Source organism: Staurois parvus, unplaced genomic scaffold (genome assembly GCF_062004578.1).
Source record: "Staurois parvus isolate SC_StPar_1 unplaced genomic scaffold, SC_StPar_1.0 ptg000934l, whole genome shotgun sequence".
NCBI classification, from domain to species: Eukaryota; Metazoa; Chordata; class Amphibia; order Anura; family Ranidae; genus Staurois; species Staurois parvus.
In genome coordinates, this window is record NW_028318730.1 from 325,030 (window position 1) to 347,833 (window position 22,804).

Genomic DNA, 22,804 nt, shown 5'->3' on the forward strand with positions numbered 1-22,804 from the left:
TAAAAAAAACGTGCATTTTTAACACGACTTTATACGGCTTATGCTACCGGCATTTTTAAAACATAGAAATAAAGAATAGGTAGGCAATATATATATATATATATATATATATATATATATAAAAATACAATATAGAAGGGATGTGTATATACAAATAATCCCTATAACTAATCACTCTATATAGTGTAAGGCCCCCAAAACCTGGGCCAATTGTAGTGACCCTAAACAAATCTTGTCTCAGTGTTATTCTATTCTAAATGAAGCTGCCCCTAATTAAGTGTGATTGACACTTACAACACTCAAAAAATTTTAGCACCTGGATGGGAGACTGCCTGGGAACATCAGGTGCTGTAGGCTAAAATTTTTTGCATGGACCAAAATTGAGTTAACCCTCAGGTGGTACTAACCTTGTACTTATTGCACTATATGAAGTTTATTGTTTGGGCAAATGTAGAGCCTATCTATTTATATTTTATTGGCATTTTTAAAACGCCCAGTGTGTATGAGGCCCACCACTACATGTGTAGCTTATACTGGCTAATTAGGCCCCCCATCACAGTGATGGGCAAACAATTTGGTTTCAGGGGTACTAGTGTTCCAATACATCCAGTGGCCTGTTATTTACAGTAAGCATTGATTTCAGAAATATCCATCCCCAACCCCGAATTTCTTTAGACTAAACATTACATTGGCCATGAAAGGCAAAGCAACAGATTCGCTGTAATGGCCCGAGCCTCCTCAGTCCTGTGTAAAGCCCAACCAGAACAGTTTAGAGCTTATCACAAGTGTAATAAAAGCGCCACACCCTTAATACCCCAAAGCAGCAATTCCACCTCAAAGAAACCAAATAAATTTCTTAGTGCTATAACTTAAATAAAGGAATGCGCTAAAACCACAAACTATTCCTAATTTAGTGTAGAAACATTAGTGCAAAAGATATACCGTATTTGCCGGCGTATAAGACGACTGGGCGTATAAGACGACCCCCTACTTTTCCTGCTAAAATGTAGTGTTTGGGCTATACTCGCCGTATAAGACTACCCCTCTTCCAATGCACACCAGTGGGAGGAATAGTGCCCCATCATCGGTGTCAGTGGGAGGAATAGTGCCCCATCATTGGTATTAGTGGCAGGAATAGTGCCCCATCATTAGTATCAGTGGGGGGAATAGGTGCCTCATCATTGGTATCAGTGGCAGAAATAGTGCCCCATCATTAGTATCAGTGGGGGGAATAGGTGCCCCATCACTGGTATCAGTGGGAGGAATAGTGCCCCATCATTGGTATCAGAGGGAGGAATAGTGCCCCATCATTGGTGTCAGTGGCAGGAATAGTGTCCCATCATTGGTATTAGTGGCAGGAATAGTGCCCCATCATTAGTATCAGTGGGGGGAATAGGTGCCCCATCATTGGTATCAGTGGGAGGAATAGTGGCCCATCATTGGTATCAGTGGCAGGAATAGTGCCCCATCATTGGTATTAGTGGCAGGAATAGTGCCCCATCATTAGTATCAGTGGGGGGAATAGGTGCCCCATCATTGGTATCAGTGGGAGGAATAGTGCCCCATCATTGGTATCAGTGGCAGGAATAGTGCCCCATCATTAGTATCAGTGGGGGGAATAGTGCCCCATCATTGGTGTCAAAGGGAGGAATAGTGCCCCAACATTGGTGTCAGTGGGAGGAATGGTGTCCCATCATTGGTGTCAGTGGGGGGTGGAATAGTGCCCCATCATTGGTGTCAGTGGAGGGTGGAATAGTGCCCCATCATTGGTATCAGTGGCAGGAATAGTGCCCCATCATTGGTATCAGTGGCAGGAATAGTGCCCCATCATTCGTGTCAGTGGGAGGAATAGTGTCCCAACATTGGTGTCAGTGGGAGGAATGATGTCCCATCATTGGTGTCAGTGGGGGGTGGAATAGTGCCCCATCATTGGTGTCAGTGGGGGGTGGAATAGTGCCCCATCATTGGTGTCAGTGGGGGGGGGAATAGTGCCCCATCGTTGGTGTCAGTGGGGGAGAGGAATAGTGCCCCATCGTTGGTGTCAGTGGGAGGAATAGTGCCCCATCATTGGTGTCAGTGGGAGCAATAGTGCTCCATCATTGGTATCAGTGACACCAATGATGGGGCACTATTCCTCCCACTGACACCAATGACACTTGCTGACCCTGTTTTAGTATGGTGCTGCTGCAGCCAGCATATGTGGTTGCAGCAGCACCTCTACACGGCACACTTACCTGCTGCTCCTGCACTCGATTTTCACGGGGCCGCTCGGCTCCGCCCCCTCGCCGGTGATTGGCCGCCTGTGTGCCTTTCCTGAGCTACAGTTCTGGCGGCCAATCACCGGTGAGGAGGCGGAGCCGAGCAGCCGCGCGAACATCCAGGGGCCGAACTGAAGGAGCAGCCGCGCTTCCTGGACCGGATCGTCGTGGGACCGGAGCCAGGTAAGAAACACCAGCCCCTGCCCACCCCTGTACTTAGTGTCCCTTCCGTTGGAAGGGGGGGGGGGGCGGCGGCACCGCGCCGCCCCCCTAAAAAGTGTCAGTATGCCGTATACCGGCGTATAAGACGACCCCCGACTTCAAGGGGCCCCTTGAAGACGTCATTCATGACGAAACTAGTAGGGCTTGCTGGATGCTGACGTTTGTGGAGAAAATTGAGTCACGAGCGCTGTAGTGAGTGTACGGGGAACAGGAGACTGTTATACCATTTGCTGTTTTATGCTGTTATACTGCATACTTGCACTAATGTTTCTACACTAAATTAGGAATAGTTTGCAGTTTAGAGCTTAAACAGGGTTTTCGTTCCTCAACTTGATTCCAAAAACATACTTGGAAGGGTGCAAACTAACAATGTTGTCTTGATGGAGGTCTGCTTTAGAATGACCAGCAATACATTTGGATTTTCCTTGATGTCAGGTATATTTGCTTTCAAAAACATTAAATCTGAAAGTAGATTTTTATTTTTACATGTTTGAAAGATACAGTTTAAAAACTTGTAGACTTGCTAAACCACATTTCTTGTAATTATCAAACCAAAATGACTGAACTGCAAAACCCATAAAAATCTGTAACGCCTATGTAAGTTCTAAATAAGGACCTTCATAACATTCTAAAGTGTTTGCCCATATAAATCAGTAAGAGAAGATTTACATATAGCCTGCTTTAAATTGGACCTTGCATGACAAAGGAAGATGCATTTTAATTTTTATAGCTCTTTTGCGAAGACTAATCCTTTGGCAAATTTCACACATATGCCCCAACTATGATGCAGCAAGCCTTACCTAAGGGGTGGTAGTCTTGGTTGTCAATATCACCGTGTGCTTCCCTGGCATCCATTTCGAGCATGTCTTGTAGAGTTCGATCACCTTCTACTTGACCAGTGGTTTCAACAGACTCTTCAACTTCCACTTCGGCCACCTGCTCGTCATCAACAAAAGGCTCTGTTGTCAAGCAGAGAGGCTGTTCCATGGTAATCTGGGCATGTGCTGTGCATGTCTGGGGAGAAACTTCATCATTAAACCAGAACTCTGGATTTAGTCTACTGGAGCGTCTGACTGCATAAACAGAGCATTCCTGTTTGAACGCAGATTTATTGGTCACCTGCTCAGAATTGTTATGTGCTGGTTTTCCAGAGTCTGCTTCCATGTATCTGCTCTCTCTCCTGAGAGACAGAAATGGCTTGTGAGTTTTCTCCAGTTCTGCTTTGTTGCCCCTTCCAAACCCCTGCTCCGATTTTCCTTGCATTACATGGCTACAAGAAGAATCAGTAAAAGCTGCATATACTGGTTGTGTCAACCTATATGGCTTGCTTACATCCCCACAAATGTCTTTTGCAAGTAGTACTTTTAGGATTGAAGACTCGGTCCTTGTTGGTTTCGTCCTTTTATACTTGCCCTGTGCATAGCACTTCCCCTTGACATTAGCAGAGTTCACTTTTATTACTTGGTTGGAACAAGAATGCACAGATGGGGTGGTGTCAGTCTTTGGTCTCTTCAGGAGACCAGTATAATGCTGGTGTTTCTCATCACTGTGATGTTTTTTAGGTGGAAGGCAGTAGGTGTGCATATACCTAATAAGGTCCACCACGGCTTGCTTCTCCCGTTCACATGTGAACTGAGGTTCCTGGCTCTGTAAAGCTAGTAATGGAGAGAAGCTCCCAGATTCATCCTCACTATGATCCTCCTCAGTTGAATCACTTTCTGCTTCGTTATTGCTGTCATGGCTGTCATCCTTGGCTGAAGATGGAGGGTCACTTGCAGGTGACACCAAATGCCTCTGTAGTTCAGTACAGCCTCTGCCATGTGTCTGCGGAACCCCAGTCTGTCTTTCTACTGGACTCTCCACCTGCAAGATGGTCATTATACCAAAACACATAATCAGATAGGCAAAATACTTAAAAAAAGGAACCTAATATCCAAAACATTTTGAAAGGGGAGCTGGAGATCTGCTCACAAATGGCCAGACTATGATTGTCAGAATAAGGCCAAAAGCAATTAGGAAGTTTATATAGCCATGACAAACAGAACATCATTATCATTATTTAATGGAGAAGTATAGCCAAAGCTTTTTGGGAGTAATTCTCCTGAGGATCACAGAAGTGCAGTTCGTTCTGCATTACTGTGACCCATTTTTAGCAGACAGCAAGCTAAAGACTGCTGCTGGCTTAAGTCACAGGGCTGGTCCAGGCTCTGAAAGGATCCCAACCATAATGGCCCTGGTCCACCCAAATGCCTTGACCGGCGACTGGCTCAACCTCCCAGCGAGCCGTTGAAAACCTAAGCCAGCCGTTCTCACCCCCTCAACAGCCCGGCGCTGCAGTGAGCACAGAAGAGGCAGAGCAGAGAGCAGGTGACTGAAAGTTGCAGGTTCTCTGCTCACTGAAGGCTGAGAACTGAGCAATCAGCAGTTCTCAGCCTTAGCACTGGCGGGGGACAGATGCAGCATCAGATTGATGCTGCATCCACCTAGACGAGTATAAATGTCTATTTTTTTTTACAAACCCATACGTCTCTTTTAATCCTAAATTACCCTTAGTATTAACTAGCTTACATTTACATTTTGCTCAGCTCTTTTCCTGGTGGCCATGCAAGAAATGAGGGGGAACCTCCCAATGGGAAGAAAGGGGGGGGGCAGCAAGTAAGCATAAAAAAAATCTCTCCTATTTTATGCTATACTCAATACAAACAATTTTTTGGCTTGAGCATACTAATAAATAACATACACTATATTGCCAAAAGTATTGGGACACCCCTCCAAATCATTGGATTCAGGTGTTCCAATTACATCCATGGCCACAGGTGTATAAATTCAAGCACCTAGGCATGCAGACTGCTTCTACAAACATTTGTGAAAGAATGGGTCGCTCTCAGGAGCTCAGTGAATTCAAGTGTGGTACCGCGATAGATTAGCACCTGTGCAATAAGTCCATCCGTGAAAAATTTCCTTGCTACTAAATATTCCACAGTCAACTGTTAGTGGTATTATAACAAAGTGGAAGCAACTGGAACAACAGCAACTCAGCCGCGAAGTGGTAGGCCACGTAAAATGAGAGCGGGGTCAGCGCAAGCTGAAGCGCAGTGTGCAGAAGTCGCCAACTGTCTGCATAGTCAATAGCTAAAGACCTCCAAACTTCGTATGGCTTTCAGAATAACACAACAACAGTGCGTAGAGAGCTTCTTGGTATGGGTTTCCATGGCTGAGCAGCTGCATCCAAGCCTTCCATCACCAAGTGCAATACAAAGTGACAGAAGCAGTGGTGTAAAGCATGCCGCCACTGGACTCTAGAGCAGTGGAGACATGTTCTCTGGAGTGGTGAATCACGCTTCTCTGTCTGGCAATCTGATGGATGTGTCTGGGTTTGGCGGTTGCCAGGAGAACGGTACTTGCCTGACTGCACTGTGTCAAGTGTAAAGTTGGGTGGAGGGAGGATTATGGTGTGGGGTTGTTTTTCAGGGGTTGGGCTTGGCCCGTTAGTTCCAGTGAAGGGAACTCTGAAGGTGTCAGCATACCAAGACTTATTGGACAATTTCATGCTCCCAACTTTGTGGGAACAGATTGGGGATGGCCCCTTCCTGTTCCAACATGACTGCGCACCACTGCACAAAGCAAGGTCCATAAACACATGGATGAGCAAGTTTTGGGGTGGAGTAACTTGACTGGCCTGCACCTCAACCTGATAGGACACCTTTGGGATGAATTAGAGCAGACACTGCGAGCCAGGCCTTCTCATCCGACATCAGTGCATGACCTCACAAATGCGCTTCTGGAAGAATGGTCAAACATTCCCATAGACACACTACTAAACCTTGTGGACAGCCTTCCCAGAAGAGTTGAAGCTGTTATAGCTGCAAAGGGTGGGCCAACTCAATATTGAACCCTATGGACTAAGACTGGGACCCATTAAAGTTCATGTACGTAACAATACGTGTCCCAATACTTTTGGCAATATAGTGTATATATACAGATATTGCTCTTTCAATCAGTAAATCAGTAAAGTAAACATCTTTCAGTGTGACGATAACTTCAGAGACATCCCCAATAGCTGAGAATGATAAAGGTATGTTGCCGACACCATCACAGATATTGCCTTAATATTTGCTTTTCCTTATCTAGCACAAAAGTTAAGAACAAAGCCTCTGAGTTTACCTTCAGACACTGCCGGTGAGGACGAAGTTTTGTGATCCCTGTTTGCTTGTAGCTGCTGTCATTGTGAGCGTCAGAGCCGATGGGCGTCTGTGCTGGAGAAAGAAGCAACTTCTTGAGCTGCAAAACAAAGTGAAGACACATCAGAGACCATACATTGCAAACCCTTAACATATAAATATATCTGAAAATACACAAACACACAGCATCCTGAAAAAACGACCCCTTTCTAGATCGTCCAACTTAGTGATCAATGCAGTTTTAGTTGTATAAAGCAAAAGTTTTATATGTTATGTTTTCAAGTCTTTTGGTTATTTAAAAGTGTTCTTTCATATTAAAAAAAGAAAGTGATAAATCCCTTCCTCTCGAATTATAGATTTTAATGCCTTCCTCTAGAACGTTACAAACAGAATTTGCACACTGTTGAACGTTTGTCTTTGAATCAAGTTGGAAAATTCTCGACCACATCGAACAACTGCTGTCCATTAAATGTCTGAAGGAACAACTGTTCTTGTTGCTTACAGCAAGCAGATTCTCAATTTAATTTCTGTAGTACAGTATGAAGGCAGATCAGTTGTTGCCTACAGCAACCAGACTCTTCAGTCAGTAAAGAGGAGACCCTTTATTTTTTTTCTCCAATGTTACCCATTGCTAATATTGTACAAGTATCCATATAAGACTTCCATAAAAAAGTTGAACAGAAGCTCTAGTTTTTGGCCAATACGTTATTTCCAACTGGTCTACTTCCAACACTACTACATGCCTCTCCACAGATATTAGTTTGCAAGCTGTGGCCTTCGCTAGCTCTAATTTTCAGAGAGCCAGGCCATTAGGGTATGGTGTATGTCTATCTCTGTTCCACAGATTAAAAGAGGCAAGCTTTCCCTTATAATCTATGGCATAGAAGGCTGCACATGGGGCTTTGAAATAATTGTCATTGTAAAGGGAGGCAGCTAAATAATTAAAGTGGCTGTAAACCTCAACAAAAGGTATCTCTCTATACTGTGTACTTGTCCCTATCCAGAGCACTAAGTATCATTTCCCTCTGCTGCTTCATTCCTCTGCCACCAGCATTTCTGACAAGTTTTCTGACACCAAGAGAAAAAAGGTGACAGGTGTTTGGAAATTTCAGACATTTATTGTCTGACCAATGAATATTCATGATTTAAGTGATGGTATCTTTCTGTTGGTGGCCTTATTGTTCTGCCTACTTTTCAGCCTACCTTGCTCAAGTACTTAACATGTATGTTCTGCATAACTGTACCTTATTAGAATGAATATTACAGATGTGCCTTTTTTTCTGTTGAATATTATACCTTATTCTGTTAAGCTGTTTTTGCAGCCTATTTCTTAATAAATAAAAACATTTGTAAACAAAAAAAAAAGTGACAGGGAAGGACCTCCAGCTGATTGACAGCCTCATCTCTGTTCCTGTGTGCTGTGTGGAGGGGGTGTGTCTCTTCCCTCCAATCAGCTCTGAGAGATCTCAACACTGAGCTCTGCAGAGTGTAACTTCAGCTCTCCGCCCCCTGCTTTCTGGAAGCTCAGACAAGCTGTATAACTTCTGGACTATGAACAGATGTAGAGAAGAGAAGACTGTGGATAGATAGCTACAACTTATGTAGGAGAATTTGTTTAATTTCTTTGTAGCACTTGAGGCCTGTCACTTCGCTGGGTATAGGTAAGGGTTTAAAACCACTTAACAATACAAGCTTTATTGTTTTATCTTGTTCCTTTATAAGGCACACAATTTTAGTATTCGCTTTGCACAGTGGCATGTCCAAAATTAGATTTTTGCCATATAGTTATATGAAACAATAGTGAGTGCATGCAGTAGATTACTGCAGGCAATTAAATCTATAGTTACTCCATGCCAAGACGCAACATGTAGGGACAGATTTAATAGCCTGCATATGTCTTATGTTTTCCCTTTTTTTTAGTTGCCTGCATCCTTTTTTAAAAAGGATGCAGGCACTGGGAAAATGTGCACATTCTTTTAAGTGCATATAAACCCAGAAATAAACTTCTATTTTGGTCTGTTAAAATACCATTTTTGCCAAATCTGTGCAAAAATATCTACTGATAATGTCATTATCACACAGTGCATGTTTGCACTACAAAACAATTAGTGTCTATGCTCTGGAGAAGAGGAGAATGAGCAAAATTTAGCAGTTTAACAACAGACAACTGGACAGGACTGACATCAGGTTTTGCAATTTTAGTCCACAAAAACACACGGGGAGTCATTCCACAAAAGGAAAGTAGGAGCTGAGGTGCATTTCCATGCACAATGTATATATGGCAGAGACACACTACAGTTTTTTTAGTTTGTCCTGCAATTTGTAAAAAGTAGTAAACCCCTTTAAGTGTACAAAGAAATCCCCACCCATTTCAGATATACATGTGAGACATATCACATGAGCTGTAAAAACCTAACAATTTTTCACAGACCCTAACAAGCATGCGTGCACCTAAATTAGTAATGGCAACAGAAAGCCATCCACACACATAGTGACCCTGTGGAGCAGAACAGACTTTTTTGTGCGAGAACAGGCAATTATTGAAGTTCAAACAACCCTTAGAGCTGAACCAGATGCAATCTGAAATAGACAGAATAGCATCCATTAGGCACACATGTCATTGGGAAGTTGTTGATAAATGATCCCTTTTGCTCATCTGGCTGTGTATCAAGTGTGTTACAACAAATGCATGCACCACTGACAAACCTAATTGTATTCTTTTTATGTGCTACATGCGTAAATGTAATTTAACAGCACATCAGAAGGGTGCGATTTTTCTTAAAAACACTTTTCATGAATATGTTTTCTAATCAATTTATTTTTCCAAAAATAGCACGTCAGTTATCTAATTTCCATGTAATTAGACTATTACAGGATCCTGAAATTTTAGCATTTCCTTCTGACTTTCAGAAACTTGCTTTTATTCACTGTGATGTGCATTAGGCAGTAAATAGGTTATTTGAGAATTAGGACAATAAGTCGGCCAGTAAGCACATATGTAGGATTTGAGCTACATCAAGTGATCCAAATGATTGGTTAGACTGTACTGATCATAGCAGTAGTATTGAAGCTATATCAATGCAAACATTAAAGTGTTACTAAACCTACAACAGTAAAATCAGTCTGTACATGCAGTAAAGCATGCTTGTTATACTCTGTGGAACCTACGGGGTTAATCCTCTTCATTGTGTAAAAAAGTTGATTGATCCCGACTTCTCTGATCCTCCCTTTCTTCTACTGTCCCCAATCTATCTGTGGATAGCAAAGAGCCTTGAGGGCAAGTTGCACATGCTCAGTTTGGTGTGTATTGCTAGAGTTTTTGTTTTCTTGGTAAAGTGCATGTGATCAGCACAGGGCCAACCAGCGCTGTCTAGACAGAGGTCAGGGGTCCTGCAGCCTCATAGGACAATCAGGGGAGAATGAAAACTCCTCCTACAATTTTTAACCAGTGCTCAGCTGGACACTGATAGAAGTCACAAGACTGCTATATATTGCTGATAAGAAAAGGTATTTAGCAGTTTTTATTTACTAAAATAATTTCATTTCCATGTTGTGTGTACTGTGGGAGAGCAGATATAATGAATGCAGGGTCCTGGGTTTAGTAACACTTTAAATGAGTACATTTTGCCACTTGCTCAAGCACATTTTAAGTAGACTGAATGTTCAACGTGGACTTTACATGTAAAAAGGTTCATTATGTATAGGTGAAATGACCAGCTTGGTCAACATGACCTTGTTGAGCAAGGTTCTCCTTGCCACCCTCAACTTAGCCATTAGTAGCAGAAACGCTGAGGTGAAACATTTACCTCAACAGGGCAAACATATATATCTTAACATGGTGAACATATACCAATAGGTGAATATATACCTCAAGTTAGTCACACCGTATCTAAATTTTTCCCTATGAACTGATGCTGGTAAGCTCAATCACCACATTCTGCTGCTCTTGGGGACGTAGTATAGAAATTATTGTATTTAAAATCCCATCTGTATCCACCTGCCATGACACTATGGGGCTGTATCATATTTATTGTTGGATTTTTCATTAAAACCGAATTCCATCTCTCAGCATGTTCCTTCTCAGCAAATTTGATCGGCCCCAAGTACAGCCTTTCCAAATCTGAATGTTGCTATACAGGAGACTACAAGAAGCTAAAGAAGTGAAACGTAGATAGTTGTACATGCTGCATTTAAATTCACTTAATGATTTCTAAAAACAAAAAAACTTTATCCACTGGTGTTTTTTTTTTTTAATATTTTATTTCTGCCTGGGGTTCATCTTTAGGCTTACACGTTAAGAAACTGAAGCAGGAGAATGGAGAAACTTCCTCAGGCAACAAAAGAAGTGATAATTTATGGCTGGGGCAAGATGGGGGACAAAGAGATTTCACAAATTAAAATGAACCAATAACAATAACTTATTTCAACATTCAGACCACTGGAATGTGTACCACTACAAAAAAATTAGGGGGTGATTGGAGGTCTGCCTTGATGATGCAGGTAATACTGAATTATGCTTTTCAGCCAATGAAAAATATTTTAATTCTCAATTGGCCAATTAAAGTTCAAAACATATCATATGACTGGCACACATGGACTGTAGCTAGGGTATGGGCAGTGTATTTTACATTTGGGTTTAAATGCTACCTTTAGGGTGCATTTGATAACATTTAGCAGTATAGAGTGGATGGCAGTTTTGAGGCTGCCCTGTTTTGCATGTTGTCTGGAAGCAACAAATCGTATTCAGATGCAGGCAAAGCAGGTCAAACATAGCATTTTACTGCATTTCGCCTACACAAGCCCTAGCTTTGCTAAACAAATAAAAATATTAGTTAGAACACAGACACGAGTATCTGTTTCTTTAAAAACACAATATAGATTGAAGAAGTGACAAAATTGGATCAGCCTTTCTAATAAGCAGGACACTGAGATATTTATTAAAAGCCCACCATGATTATACTACCCTTCTGAACTACAAAATGTAGCACTTTGAAACAGCACCCTCCCATCCTCAAGTACAAAATCATTAAAATGGCCAAATGCAGCTTGCCCTCTGGGAAACTGCATCATATCACCTGGAATAGTATATTCCAAATGAGAAAATCCTATGCTGGGTCCTTTATAATAGGGAAGAAAACATTTATTTGAATCTAATAAATACATAGACATACAACATATGGATGAGTTTTGTATATTTTTTAAAGCCTTAAATGAAAAAATTCAGACCTTTTTTGCCTATCATACCCATGCAGGCGGCTATTCAGGGCCTCATCCATTTCCACTTTAAACAGAAGGAAGTGGTTCTTACTATAGACAGCTCATCTTCAGTTTCTAGACCCTTAAAGGACTCAGATGGGAGGCAGGGTTTTGGCAGGAGGGCGGGTGCGGGGCAGAAGTCCCCATCTCCAGAGGATATGAAGGCTGACAAGCTGATCTCGTCTTCCTGTATATCATCCAATGTCTGGGTGAGGGCTTCCAGCAAGGCCTCATTGTCACCATATATGATCTGAAAAAAGAAAAAGGTGAATCAGTCGATAAACTGAATCTATACATAATAGCTAAGGACTTAACAAAAATCAATTATTCGTGTAAAACAACATTATTGTCTGATAATTAATCTATGGATTTTGGAGGAACACTTTCAAAAGATAAATGAAATAAGGCCAAAGTGATTTCTGTAATATAATGCTGTCTTCAGTAGCATCATCCATCTTGTATACAATAAGGTCTTAATATCCAAACTAAAACCTTGTCTTTTTCACATTAGTTTTGGAAAGATTGCTTGTAAATGCATTTTGGATATGGTTTTTTAGGTACCTCCAACTGAAACACGCTGCAAGGGATGCCTCCCCTCCTCTAGACTGTCCAGGTTGAGGGACTGGTATCTTGGCTGGATTTGGCGAAGCCTCTTTTGGCTCTATATGGGGTGTTCTTCATGTTCAATCTCCTAAGCTTCAGTGTGTGTGGGACCACTGGCGGATTGATATTCCGACCTTGGACAGAGAGGACTGTCTGGAAAGGAGTCCTAAGTTGGTCATCTCTTCAAGAGATAAAGTCAAATTCCTTAATACAGTTGCAAGAAAAAGTATGTGAACCCCTTGGGATTACGTGAAGTTTTGCATGAATTGGGCATAAAATGTGCTCTGAACGTCATCTAAGTCACAACAATAGAAGAACACATTCTGCTGAACATAATACTACACAAACATTAGATGTCGCCATGGTTTAATTGCACATAACATGTAAACATTCACAGTACAGGGAGGAAAAAGTATGTGAGGCCCTAGCTTAATGACTTCTCCCAGAGCTAATTGGAGCCAGGAGTGAGCCAACCTTGACTCCAATCAGTGTGATGATATTGGATGTGTTGCTGACAGCTGTCCTGCCCTTAAAAAACACACACCTGTTTTGGGTTTACTGATTTCAAGAAACACTGTCTGATGTGAACCATGCCTCGCAGAAAAGAGCTCTCAGAAGACCTACGATCAAGAATTGTTGACTTGCATGAAGCTGGAAAGGGTTACAAAAGTATCTCCAAAAGCCTTGATGTTCATGTGTCCACGGTAAGACAGACTGTCTACAAATGGAGAAAGTTTAGCACTGTTGATACTCTCCCTAGGCGTGGTCATCCTGTAAAAATGACTGCAAGAGCACAGCGCAGAATGCTGCATGAGGTAAAGAAGAATCTCAGAGTGTCAGCTAAAGACCTACAGAAATCTCTGGCACATACTAACATTTTTGTTGACACATCTACAATAAGGAAAACATTAAACAAGAATGGAGTACATGGGAGGACACCACGGAGGAAGCCATTGCTGTCCAAAAAGAATATTGCAGCACGTTTGAAGTTTGCAAAAGAGCACCTGGATGTTCCACAGCACTACTGGCAAAATTTACTGTGGACGGATGAAACCAAGATTGAGTTGTTTGGGAAGAACACACAACACTATGTGTGGAGAAGAAAAGGCACAGCACACCAACATCAAAACCTCATCCCCACTTTAAAACATGGCGGAGGGAGCATCATGGTTTGGGCTGCTTTGCTGCCTCAGGGCCTGGACGGATTGTTGTCATTGATGGGAAAATGAATTCCAGAGTTTATCAAGACATTTTGCAGGAAAACGTACGACCATCTCTCCGCCAACTGAAGCTCCGCAGAGGATGGGTGATGCAACAGGACAATGACCCAAAGCATATAAGTAATTCAACAAAACAATGGCTGCAACAGCACAGAATACACCTTCTGGAGTGGCCCAGTCAGAGTCCTGACCTCAACCCGATTGAAATGCTGTGGCATGACCTTAAGAGAGCGATTCACACCAGACATCCCAAGAATATTGCTACACTGAAACAGTTTTGTGAACAGGAGTGGTCCAAAATTACTCCAGATCGTTGTCCAGGTCTGGTCTGCAACTACAGGAAACGTTTGGTTGAGGTTATTGCTGCCAAAGGAGGGTCAACCAGTTATTAAGTCCAAAAGTTCACATACTTTTTCCTCCCTGCACTGTGAATGTTTACATGTTATGTGCAATTAAACCATGGCAACATCTAACGTTTGTGTAGTATTATGTTCAGCAGACTGTGTTCTTCTATTGTTGTGACTTAGATGACGTTCAGAGCACATTTTATGCCCCATTCATGCAAAACTCCACGTAATCCCAAGGGGTTCACATACTTTTTCTTGCAACTGTAGTCTATTATACCCATCAGAGGCTTCACGCAATTTACCCTGCCCAAGACCCTGTTTGTCCCCGTTGTCGTGTGCAGCCAGGGTCCTTTTTTCATGTTTTGGTCATGCCCCATAATTTTGGCCTATTGGTCTGAGATTTTTGCTGAGATTAACCTCAGGTTGCACTTGACATTGCCTCTCTCGCCAGAGTTGGCCCTATTGGGCATTCATGAGGACGAACGGCGGTCCCATCACGCGAAGCTTCTCATATCTTACCTTATGTTTTATGCTAAAAAAGAGATCTTGATCAAGTGGACTACCCCGGCCCCTCCGGAGTTATTGGCTTGGGAGGCACGGGTGGATACCGATTTACCCATGTACAGACAGCGTACATTAATCGGGGTTGCCCTTGGAAGTATGACAAGGTGTAGGCTCCATGGTTAGATGGGTAGTGCCTTTTCTCCTCTTCCTCTGTGTCCCCAATTCCCCCCCTCCTTTCCCCCCCTTTTTTCTCCTCTTCCACTCCCCCTCCCCTTTCTCTTTCCTTTTCTTTCTCTCCTTTTTTGGGGATTTGCCATTGCTTTTGGTTGTTGTATGTGTTCTATACACTGCTCATGTGTGACATCATAATCGAATTTGTTATATCCTTTTCGGTGTTGCAATATATGTATGAACGGTGTCTATTTATTGTTTTTCTCTATTTCATTCTGCTGTGGATTGTGTTTTGTATCGCATCATATCGTTTTTGTACCAATGTTGCATTGTCTGTTTGGTCAATAAAGCACTCCGTTGTTGTTAAAAAAAAAAATCAAAGGTCAAATCGCAGCCTATTTGCGGCTATGGAACAATGACTTTGAAGTAGGCTCCTGCACTACTTTTTGTGACTTGCATTGACTTCTGTTAAATGAAGTCGGAAGCCACAATGAAATTGCACTTCAAAATCGCACGGATCTGTGGCTTTGAAACCGCACTGAAGTAGCACACTTTCAAAGCCGCACTGGTGTGAAACAGGGCTCAATGCTGAGTCAACAAGTAGTAGTTGGGAGATTGCAACCAGCAATTTTGAAGTGCTTAGTTAGCTGAAATCTATATTACAGTTATAACACTAAACTCTAGACAGATATAAAAATATATAATAAAGTATATCTCTAGTCAAAATCATTTTTTCTTTACTTTTTTTGGTAGAATGTGGAAGGGATGGACCCTCTGTCATATCCCCATTGGAGAAATTTACCCCTCTGTACTGGTGACCATTGCCACCTAGAAATAAAGTGTCTTCAGAACAAGGGTAAGGGGAACTTGTCCAGTAGGGGCACTTACTCTGGGTACCACTTTTTAAGATATATTTCTCTCACTTTGGGAGACTTTCTCTAATTTCCTGTTGCATTTTTGGGACTGTGAATTGAAAGGGAGCACAGACAGCAAAAAATAACCTTCTGTACACTTCCATACATGATACATTAAAACTATTTTGGCTATAAACACATTTTAAATGTATGTTTTTGCATGGACTCAGTTTAAACACCTGAATATGACTTGGTATCAGCTTGTTAAATGCCTATCTGAAGGATATTTCAGACTGGGAAAGGGAGAAGCAACAAATGGAACCAATATGTTATGCAGCATTGCAAGGAGCATGCTGATAGGAGGAGAGAACAGAGTAGAGTGACAGACAGAAGAGCTCATCAATCTGCTACTTCTCTTTTCACTGTCCAATCAAAGTCTGGAGGTGAGGAGCAGACCTAAAAGTGTACTGAATAGTACACCAGGTCTCCTACCCCACTAGGTAGGACTGTGTGGTGTGGCACAGACGTACAGTATAAATCTCAGAACTGGGAACTGGCCGGACAAAAATACAAATCCATTGGCAGGTAAAATGGCTCCCTTATATGTATTTCAACAATGTATTTAGCTTTTGGCCTGGAGTTCAGCTTTGGCTGTAAAATGGTTTGTAAAAACAAAAGTCTAAAAAGCACCAAAAGGTTTATATGTTATGGGCTGCAGATAACAAAGGACCATCTTGGTATTAAATAAAGGCAAACTGTCACTTATAACCCCTGTAAACAGAGACGGGCAGTTTGATTTTATTTTTACTTCCATACTCCTTCACATTTATGTCTCCTCGTGCCCTAGCGAATTAGTAGACTAGGGTTGACTTTAGGTTTAGTGGAATTTTGGGATGGAACAGATTGATTATTCCATGAAGTGGAAAAGCATTCTTCCAATCATTCCGACATCTGAGCTTTTATCAGGTGCTGGAACGTGCGTTTGCTATAACCTGCTGGTAACCTAGCTTCCAAATCCCTTTAGTCCTCTCAAAGACTTTGCTTCAATCTGAGGCAATGGAGGCGTCTAAACACAAAATCCCAAACATCCTGTCCTCTGTGTTCAGCAGATCCCCGGAGAACCTCTATCTTAGCTGACAAATGAGCTCCACTGTCTCTAGGTAGAAAAAAACTTTTATAGACACCAGGCATAATAAAGATACAAGAGGAAAAATCAATTGGAAAGCAAACAAATAAATGTGCCTCCTTCTGAACTGGCAAATCCAAGCTCCTTTTAGTTCTAACCAGAGCTGAAAGTGGAACACTCCAAGATTGCAAGTCCCTTAGGAAGGAGATTGGAAACCTTCATAATTCACAAATAATGTCCATCTGCAGTTCTGTTAGAAGGATGACCAAATGCTACCTATCAATTTTTATTCAAGACTTCAACGAAAAAGCTGGTTGCACATGATAAATGTAGTTATGTAAGCTTGCACCTGAAATGTCACTTCATTTTTTATCTGTTGGATGTTGTGGACCACTAAAATTGTTAGCCACATCTGTATTATGATTTCCTTTGCTATACATAAAAAACAAAGCAAAAGGAATCCAGGGATGTTGTCTAACATAGCCAATCGGGTCATTTCTGGTCTTGCAACAGGTGAAATATAGTGGGAACCAGATTGGCTGCAATTACTTCGTCACTTCTGCATTGCATTTTATTAATGAACATCAAAATTTGCTGAAATGAATCTCCAGTGATATCATCAGACACGAAAAACTTTCAGTATATATAAAGTATGAGGAATGAAAGCAGTAGGATGCAAAGACTGTAGTCACCTGAAAAAGCTCGGAGTCGTCAGTGCTGTACAGATTGGACTCGTTTTCTGACTGATCGTTACACCACTGCAACTCATTAAAGCAGCTGTTAGTGTCAAAATCACTAGCATCCAACTGGGAGAGATCGATTTCGGGGAAGTCCAGTGACAGAGGCTCCTCACCAGGCTCCTGAAAGAGAAGTAAAGTGCACAAGATAAGTCATGGAATGTTGCTCCCTACATATCAGGAAAATCCTGCTTTTGGCAGGGAAAATAATCTACCTGCTAAAAATGCATGCTCTGAAGGACAAGCCTGTACATTCAAACCAATGACAAGTCTGGGTTTTGTATTAAGGAACAGATGAAGGATCATACATCTGTTATAAAACACATACATTGAGGGATTCGGAAAAATACATTGTAGGTATGTATGTTCTATTTTTGCTCAGTTTTGTACAAAGCATACAGTCACGATAGTGGGCTATAGCATAATAATAATTTACACACTGTCATATGCTTGTTTGGACCTTAATAGAAGATCTCCATGAATACTGAAAATACGGTTTACTCCACTCCCCACTATACAGCAACATAAGGGCTCCCTTTTTGCATGGCTCCCATCTTTTCTTGGGACAGACAGTTTGACTTGGAGAACCACCTACTGGTGAAATCCAATGTAGAGAGTTATCAAGGTTCTCAAATGTTAGACTCCAGTCCTCCATAATAATGTAAGCAACAGATTGACAGGGATCAAAATCCAAATATATATGTATATATATATACAGTATATATATATATATATATATATATATATAAAAGATAATCACCAATTACTTGTTGGACCATATTGAGTTCCCCATCATGTGATCACTGAAATAAAGTTTAGTGCCTGGATGCAGAGATTATCTTTTCTGTCAGTTAATGTGCAACACTTTACACCCTGCAATATGATCCAAGAGTTTTCATTCATTTTCTCATCTCACGCTAAAAATGCACATTTTAAATCAATTTGTGCCAAGATAAGAAAACAAATTCAATTTCACCAGGGCTCCAGAAAAAAAAGACTAGCTTTCAAGATCAATTTAAATTAAGTTTGTGCCTGCACATTAGACTACTTGGAAGATATACTATTAAATCGATTAAATTCAATATTCAGATGAACAAATCCAAACACACTGTTAAACAGCTCTGTCATTACCTTGATTAAAGATTTCTTTGGATAGGGAATAAGTACAGGGCTTGTTCAGCTGATAGGAAGGCATAAAGCTTTGCCTATGTATTAATACATGGCCTTTCAGAACCACAGTTCAAACAACTGAAATTAAAAATCTATATCATGTGACAAATTAAACATGAAAAATCATATGTACGTAGTATACCGACTGTACATTTTCAGCTAAGCTTTACCTGTATTTGTCCTAGAAATAAAGCTAAGCTCTATTTGTATCTAAAATGGCATCATAAATCCTTTTCAGGGGCGGACTGACAACTTATGTGGCCCCTGGGCAATAGGGGATCATGGGGCTCCTGTGTCCTTGCCCACACTTAAACTACACCCAAATAAGCTTATGAAAGGTACCAGGGGCATCTCATGGGGCCCCCTACTGACCCTGGGCCCTCGGGCAGTGCCCGAGTACCCGAATGGTCAGTCTGCCCCTGATCCTTTTATCACTTTTCATAATCTACGATTCATTCAAGGCACTTGTCCGCTTTGTAACAGGTTAGAAGCCGCTTTGCAGCAACCAAAAAACTATTGACACACTGATGCACTGAACCCACGTGGCTGCGCCGACCGGGAAGCTGTCACCTCTAATCGGACAATCATTTGCAACTGAGGCATTCCCCGCCCCGCATCTGCACATATACAAGTGGCATGTAAGGGCACTTTCACACTGATGCGGTGCAGTTTTTCTGAACGGCATGCTCAGCACAGTGTACCCGCAGTTTTCGTTCCTATTAGCTGCGCTTATACTTCTATTATGTCCCACAGTTTGGGTGCCCTTTCTGAAAGATGATGCCTCGGCCGCAAGTGATTGACCGTTACAGATGACAGTTTCCTGGTGGGCTCAGCCATGTGGGTTTGGAAGTATATTCAAACTGATGGTTTTTTAAACACCTCCATAATCCCCCTATGAAAGTCCAGTTTGGCCCTCGTTATATCATAAAATGCGCCGCTGTACCACAATTTGTCTAAAAGTCCATACAAAGTGGGGCTAAAATAAAAACAATGTTTCTATTGATGGCAGATTCTAGGTGTTGTAGGCAACATACGTACTTATCCTTGCAAGCTCTTTTCATGCACAAGAACACCTTATGCCATGATTGCAAGCCTTAAGCATAATGGCAGAGCAAAGCAGAATACCTCTCTCCCTTACATGGGCTAATCTTCCATTAACCTTTAGTGGATTTGTTGACAGCAATCGCAATACATCTATAGTTTCTTAAAGACAACAAGGAGGAATAAAGAGATACCCAAATGTAACATCTTTCCACTAGCAAGATTTACCCCATATATGTAACAAGCATTTACTGACATAATCATGTCCTTTACAAGTCTGGCTTCTCAATGACAACTGTAGTTGTTCCTCAGGCCTTGGTGTTTTCTAGGAAGGACAGCTTTATTGTAAGTAATCGTATTAAAAGAACAGTAGGGCAGCTTAGTGGTTAGCACTGTTGCCTTGCAGCATTACAGTTCTTCAGCTCGACTTCCAACTAGGACACTACCTGCATGGAGTTTGCATGTTCTCCCTGTGCGGATTTATTCCGGGTACTCTGATTTTCTCCCATAATCCAAAGACATGCTGGAAGGTTAACTGGCTTCTGTCTAAATTGGCCCTAGTATATGTATGCATGAGAGCTTGGGACATTAGAATGTAAGCTCCTTGTGGGCAGGGACTGATGTGAATGGAAAGTGCTGCGTAAATTATTGGCACTATAGAAATGTCTGTAATGAATACTAAGAGGTATTTTTCTTTATGTAATATAATAGCATAACTGAATCTTTGGTGATCAAATTATTTCCTTTGAAACAGATGACATACTTTAGCAGCAAAAATCACTTGTGTAACCGTGTCACTGCTAATAGTCTGATGGCACTGGCAAGAAAGGGGTTAAAGTAGGTTCCACTATTCAAACAGCACAAAGAGGAGGTGCATGGCTCTGTCTTGTGTATCACATCCCTCTTCCCTCCCTCCTTGTGATGTGCGTAGGACTTAGCTTGATGCTCTGGGAACACAAGCTAAATATATCTCTCTAATTACAGAAAGCAGCTGGTACCTACAGTGGCTCTTTCCTCTACACTCTCACTGTCTGTTTGCATTACGTAAAGCGGGAGGTAACTGATACAGGTTTGCAGGAGTTTGCTAGTCAGAAAAGCGATACAGAAAATAAAAATCGGTTTAGGCTTGATTTACATTACAACTACACTGGAAGGAAAATGTCAAATACCGAAAAAAAAAAAAGGTGCTTGTATCGGTTTTACACATGTACATTCCATGCATCATTTTGCTAGTTGCTAATTTAAAAAAGCGTGTTTAGACAACGGAAGACAAGCAGCTACTAAAATATTCCACAAAGGACAAAACAGTTCATCGAAAGTCCTGATAGATATGTAATGAAAGCTAAAAGTACCAAATTGTCAGAGACAGAAACATAAGTGCTTTTTGGGAAATAATGTTGCAGATCCACAAGTCCCAAGCTGCCTGGCCACCCCACCACCTGACCTTGCCACCAAATAAAACACACTGACACCAACTAGAATTTATTGGCCACAGCAGCCATTTTATTTAACAAAACATAAATAACCAATATTAAAAATCCAAAATATACAACAGTAACCAACAACAGACTGAATGTAAACTGGATTCTCAAGGTCCTTGTAGGCAACAAAAACGTATCTTTGACCCATAAAGTAGGCCTCCAGCCACACTCCATCAACTCAGAGACAGGGTCAGGTACACCAAATCTACTATAAAAGTACCAAATCAGGAGGAACTGTACCCAGTACAAGTCCCAACCTATTAACCTTAACATGCCTTGTAGGGCCTTGAACCCCGTCAGCCGCAATTACACAATTCCCGGACTAGCAACACCAACAGGAAGGACAAAAAACACTAATGACTACAGAGAAGGGAGGGCAGGAAGATTCCCTGAAGTCTACGGTCCCCCAACTGAAATCTTCCGAACTGTCCTGCCTCCAACCCCCTCCACACATCCTGTCCAGCCTCCCAATAAGGTCAGTACCCCCCTCTGCATCCTTTAAACTTTTAGGAACTCCACCCGTGTCCACCACTCCCCTTTTAACCCCGGTCATGCTAGGGTTCTTCGGGTCTTTTTCTCCAGGGCCTGACTAGTATGCAAAACAATGGCACTTTGCTCAGCAGTCCAAATATCAAATCAGACATACCTGGAAAATATAGTTTGGTACCACATCAAGATGTACACTATGTGGCCCCTATTCAATCACCACATGACAAGGGCCACCTAATGACTGTAATTATACAAGTGCATTAACTTTTAGAAAATGCATAAATTGTTGATTTGGTTCCAGATTCCACAATCACTACTTAAAGTCCACGTGATATTGAACATGACGCACATTTCTTTTTGTGTGTTCTATATTTGAGGTCCAAGTCAATGGGAAGCTGTCATTTTGGGGCTTCAATTCAGGGAAGTATGGCAATTCTGAGATACAGCAGTTCTACAGAGCTCTTTGGTCACTTGACAACTACTACCATTCAAAGAGGAAAAAGGGAATGCTATGTGGTCAACCAAAGAAATCTTTATAACAAGTATTTTTCACATGTGATAATGTGCACCATCACTGCTTCACCATGCAATTATATATCCTCACACGAGCCAAAAAAATTGAACAAGGGTCAGTACATGCCTCTTTTGCCATCTTTTTCATTGAATAATGCAATTGTATATGCAAGTAACTAAAAGAAAGTTTGGAATGTTCTACTCCAATGTGTTTTCAATAAATGATCACGCTTCTTCTTCTGCTTAAAGGCTCGGTTGGGTTTATTTAGTAAAGGAGTACATTTTTCACTTATCCTAGCTCACTTTGACCATTCAATCAAGGGCATAGGCACATAAGAAAACAGAAATGTCCTTTGCACATGACTGAATGATTAAAGTGAATACAGCTTCACTGAGCCAAGTGAAAAATATTCTTACGTAGTAAATCAACCCCACTGACCAAGTGATTTATACATTGTGAGACCACTAAATAATGACCATCTCTTGTGGACCAGAATTCAGACCTCAGATTAAGCTCCTCTTCCCTCTTCATCGCATTAATTGCTCTATAAACATGAAGATCTCTAATTTAACCAAAAGTCACGAATCAGCCATGTGCTGCCAGTGATTGCAGCCTTGTAAGCCATTCAAA

The 22,804-nt window shown here is 41.5% G+C and overlaps 1 protein-coding gene across 1 annotated transcript in view; it reads right to left on the minus strand.

Annotated features, from left to right (window-relative positions):
• Positions 1-22,804, minus strand: part of PPARGC1B (PPARG coactivator 1 beta) — a 154,752-nt gene that overhangs the window by 23,842 nt on the left and 108,106 nt on the right. The window contains exons 2-5 of the mRNA XM_089656754.1: positions 17,435-17,602; positions 11,970-12,167; positions 6,645-6,761; positions 3,281-4,343 (exon numbers count right to left, since the gene is read on the minus strand). Coding sequence (XP_089512880.1) covers positions 3,281-4,343; positions 6,645-6,761; positions 11,970-12,167; positions 17,435-17,602 — 1,546 coding nt within the window. The remainder of the gene's footprint in view (positions 1-3,280; positions 4,344-6,644; positions 6,762-11,969; positions 12,168-17,434; positions 17,603-22,804) is intronic.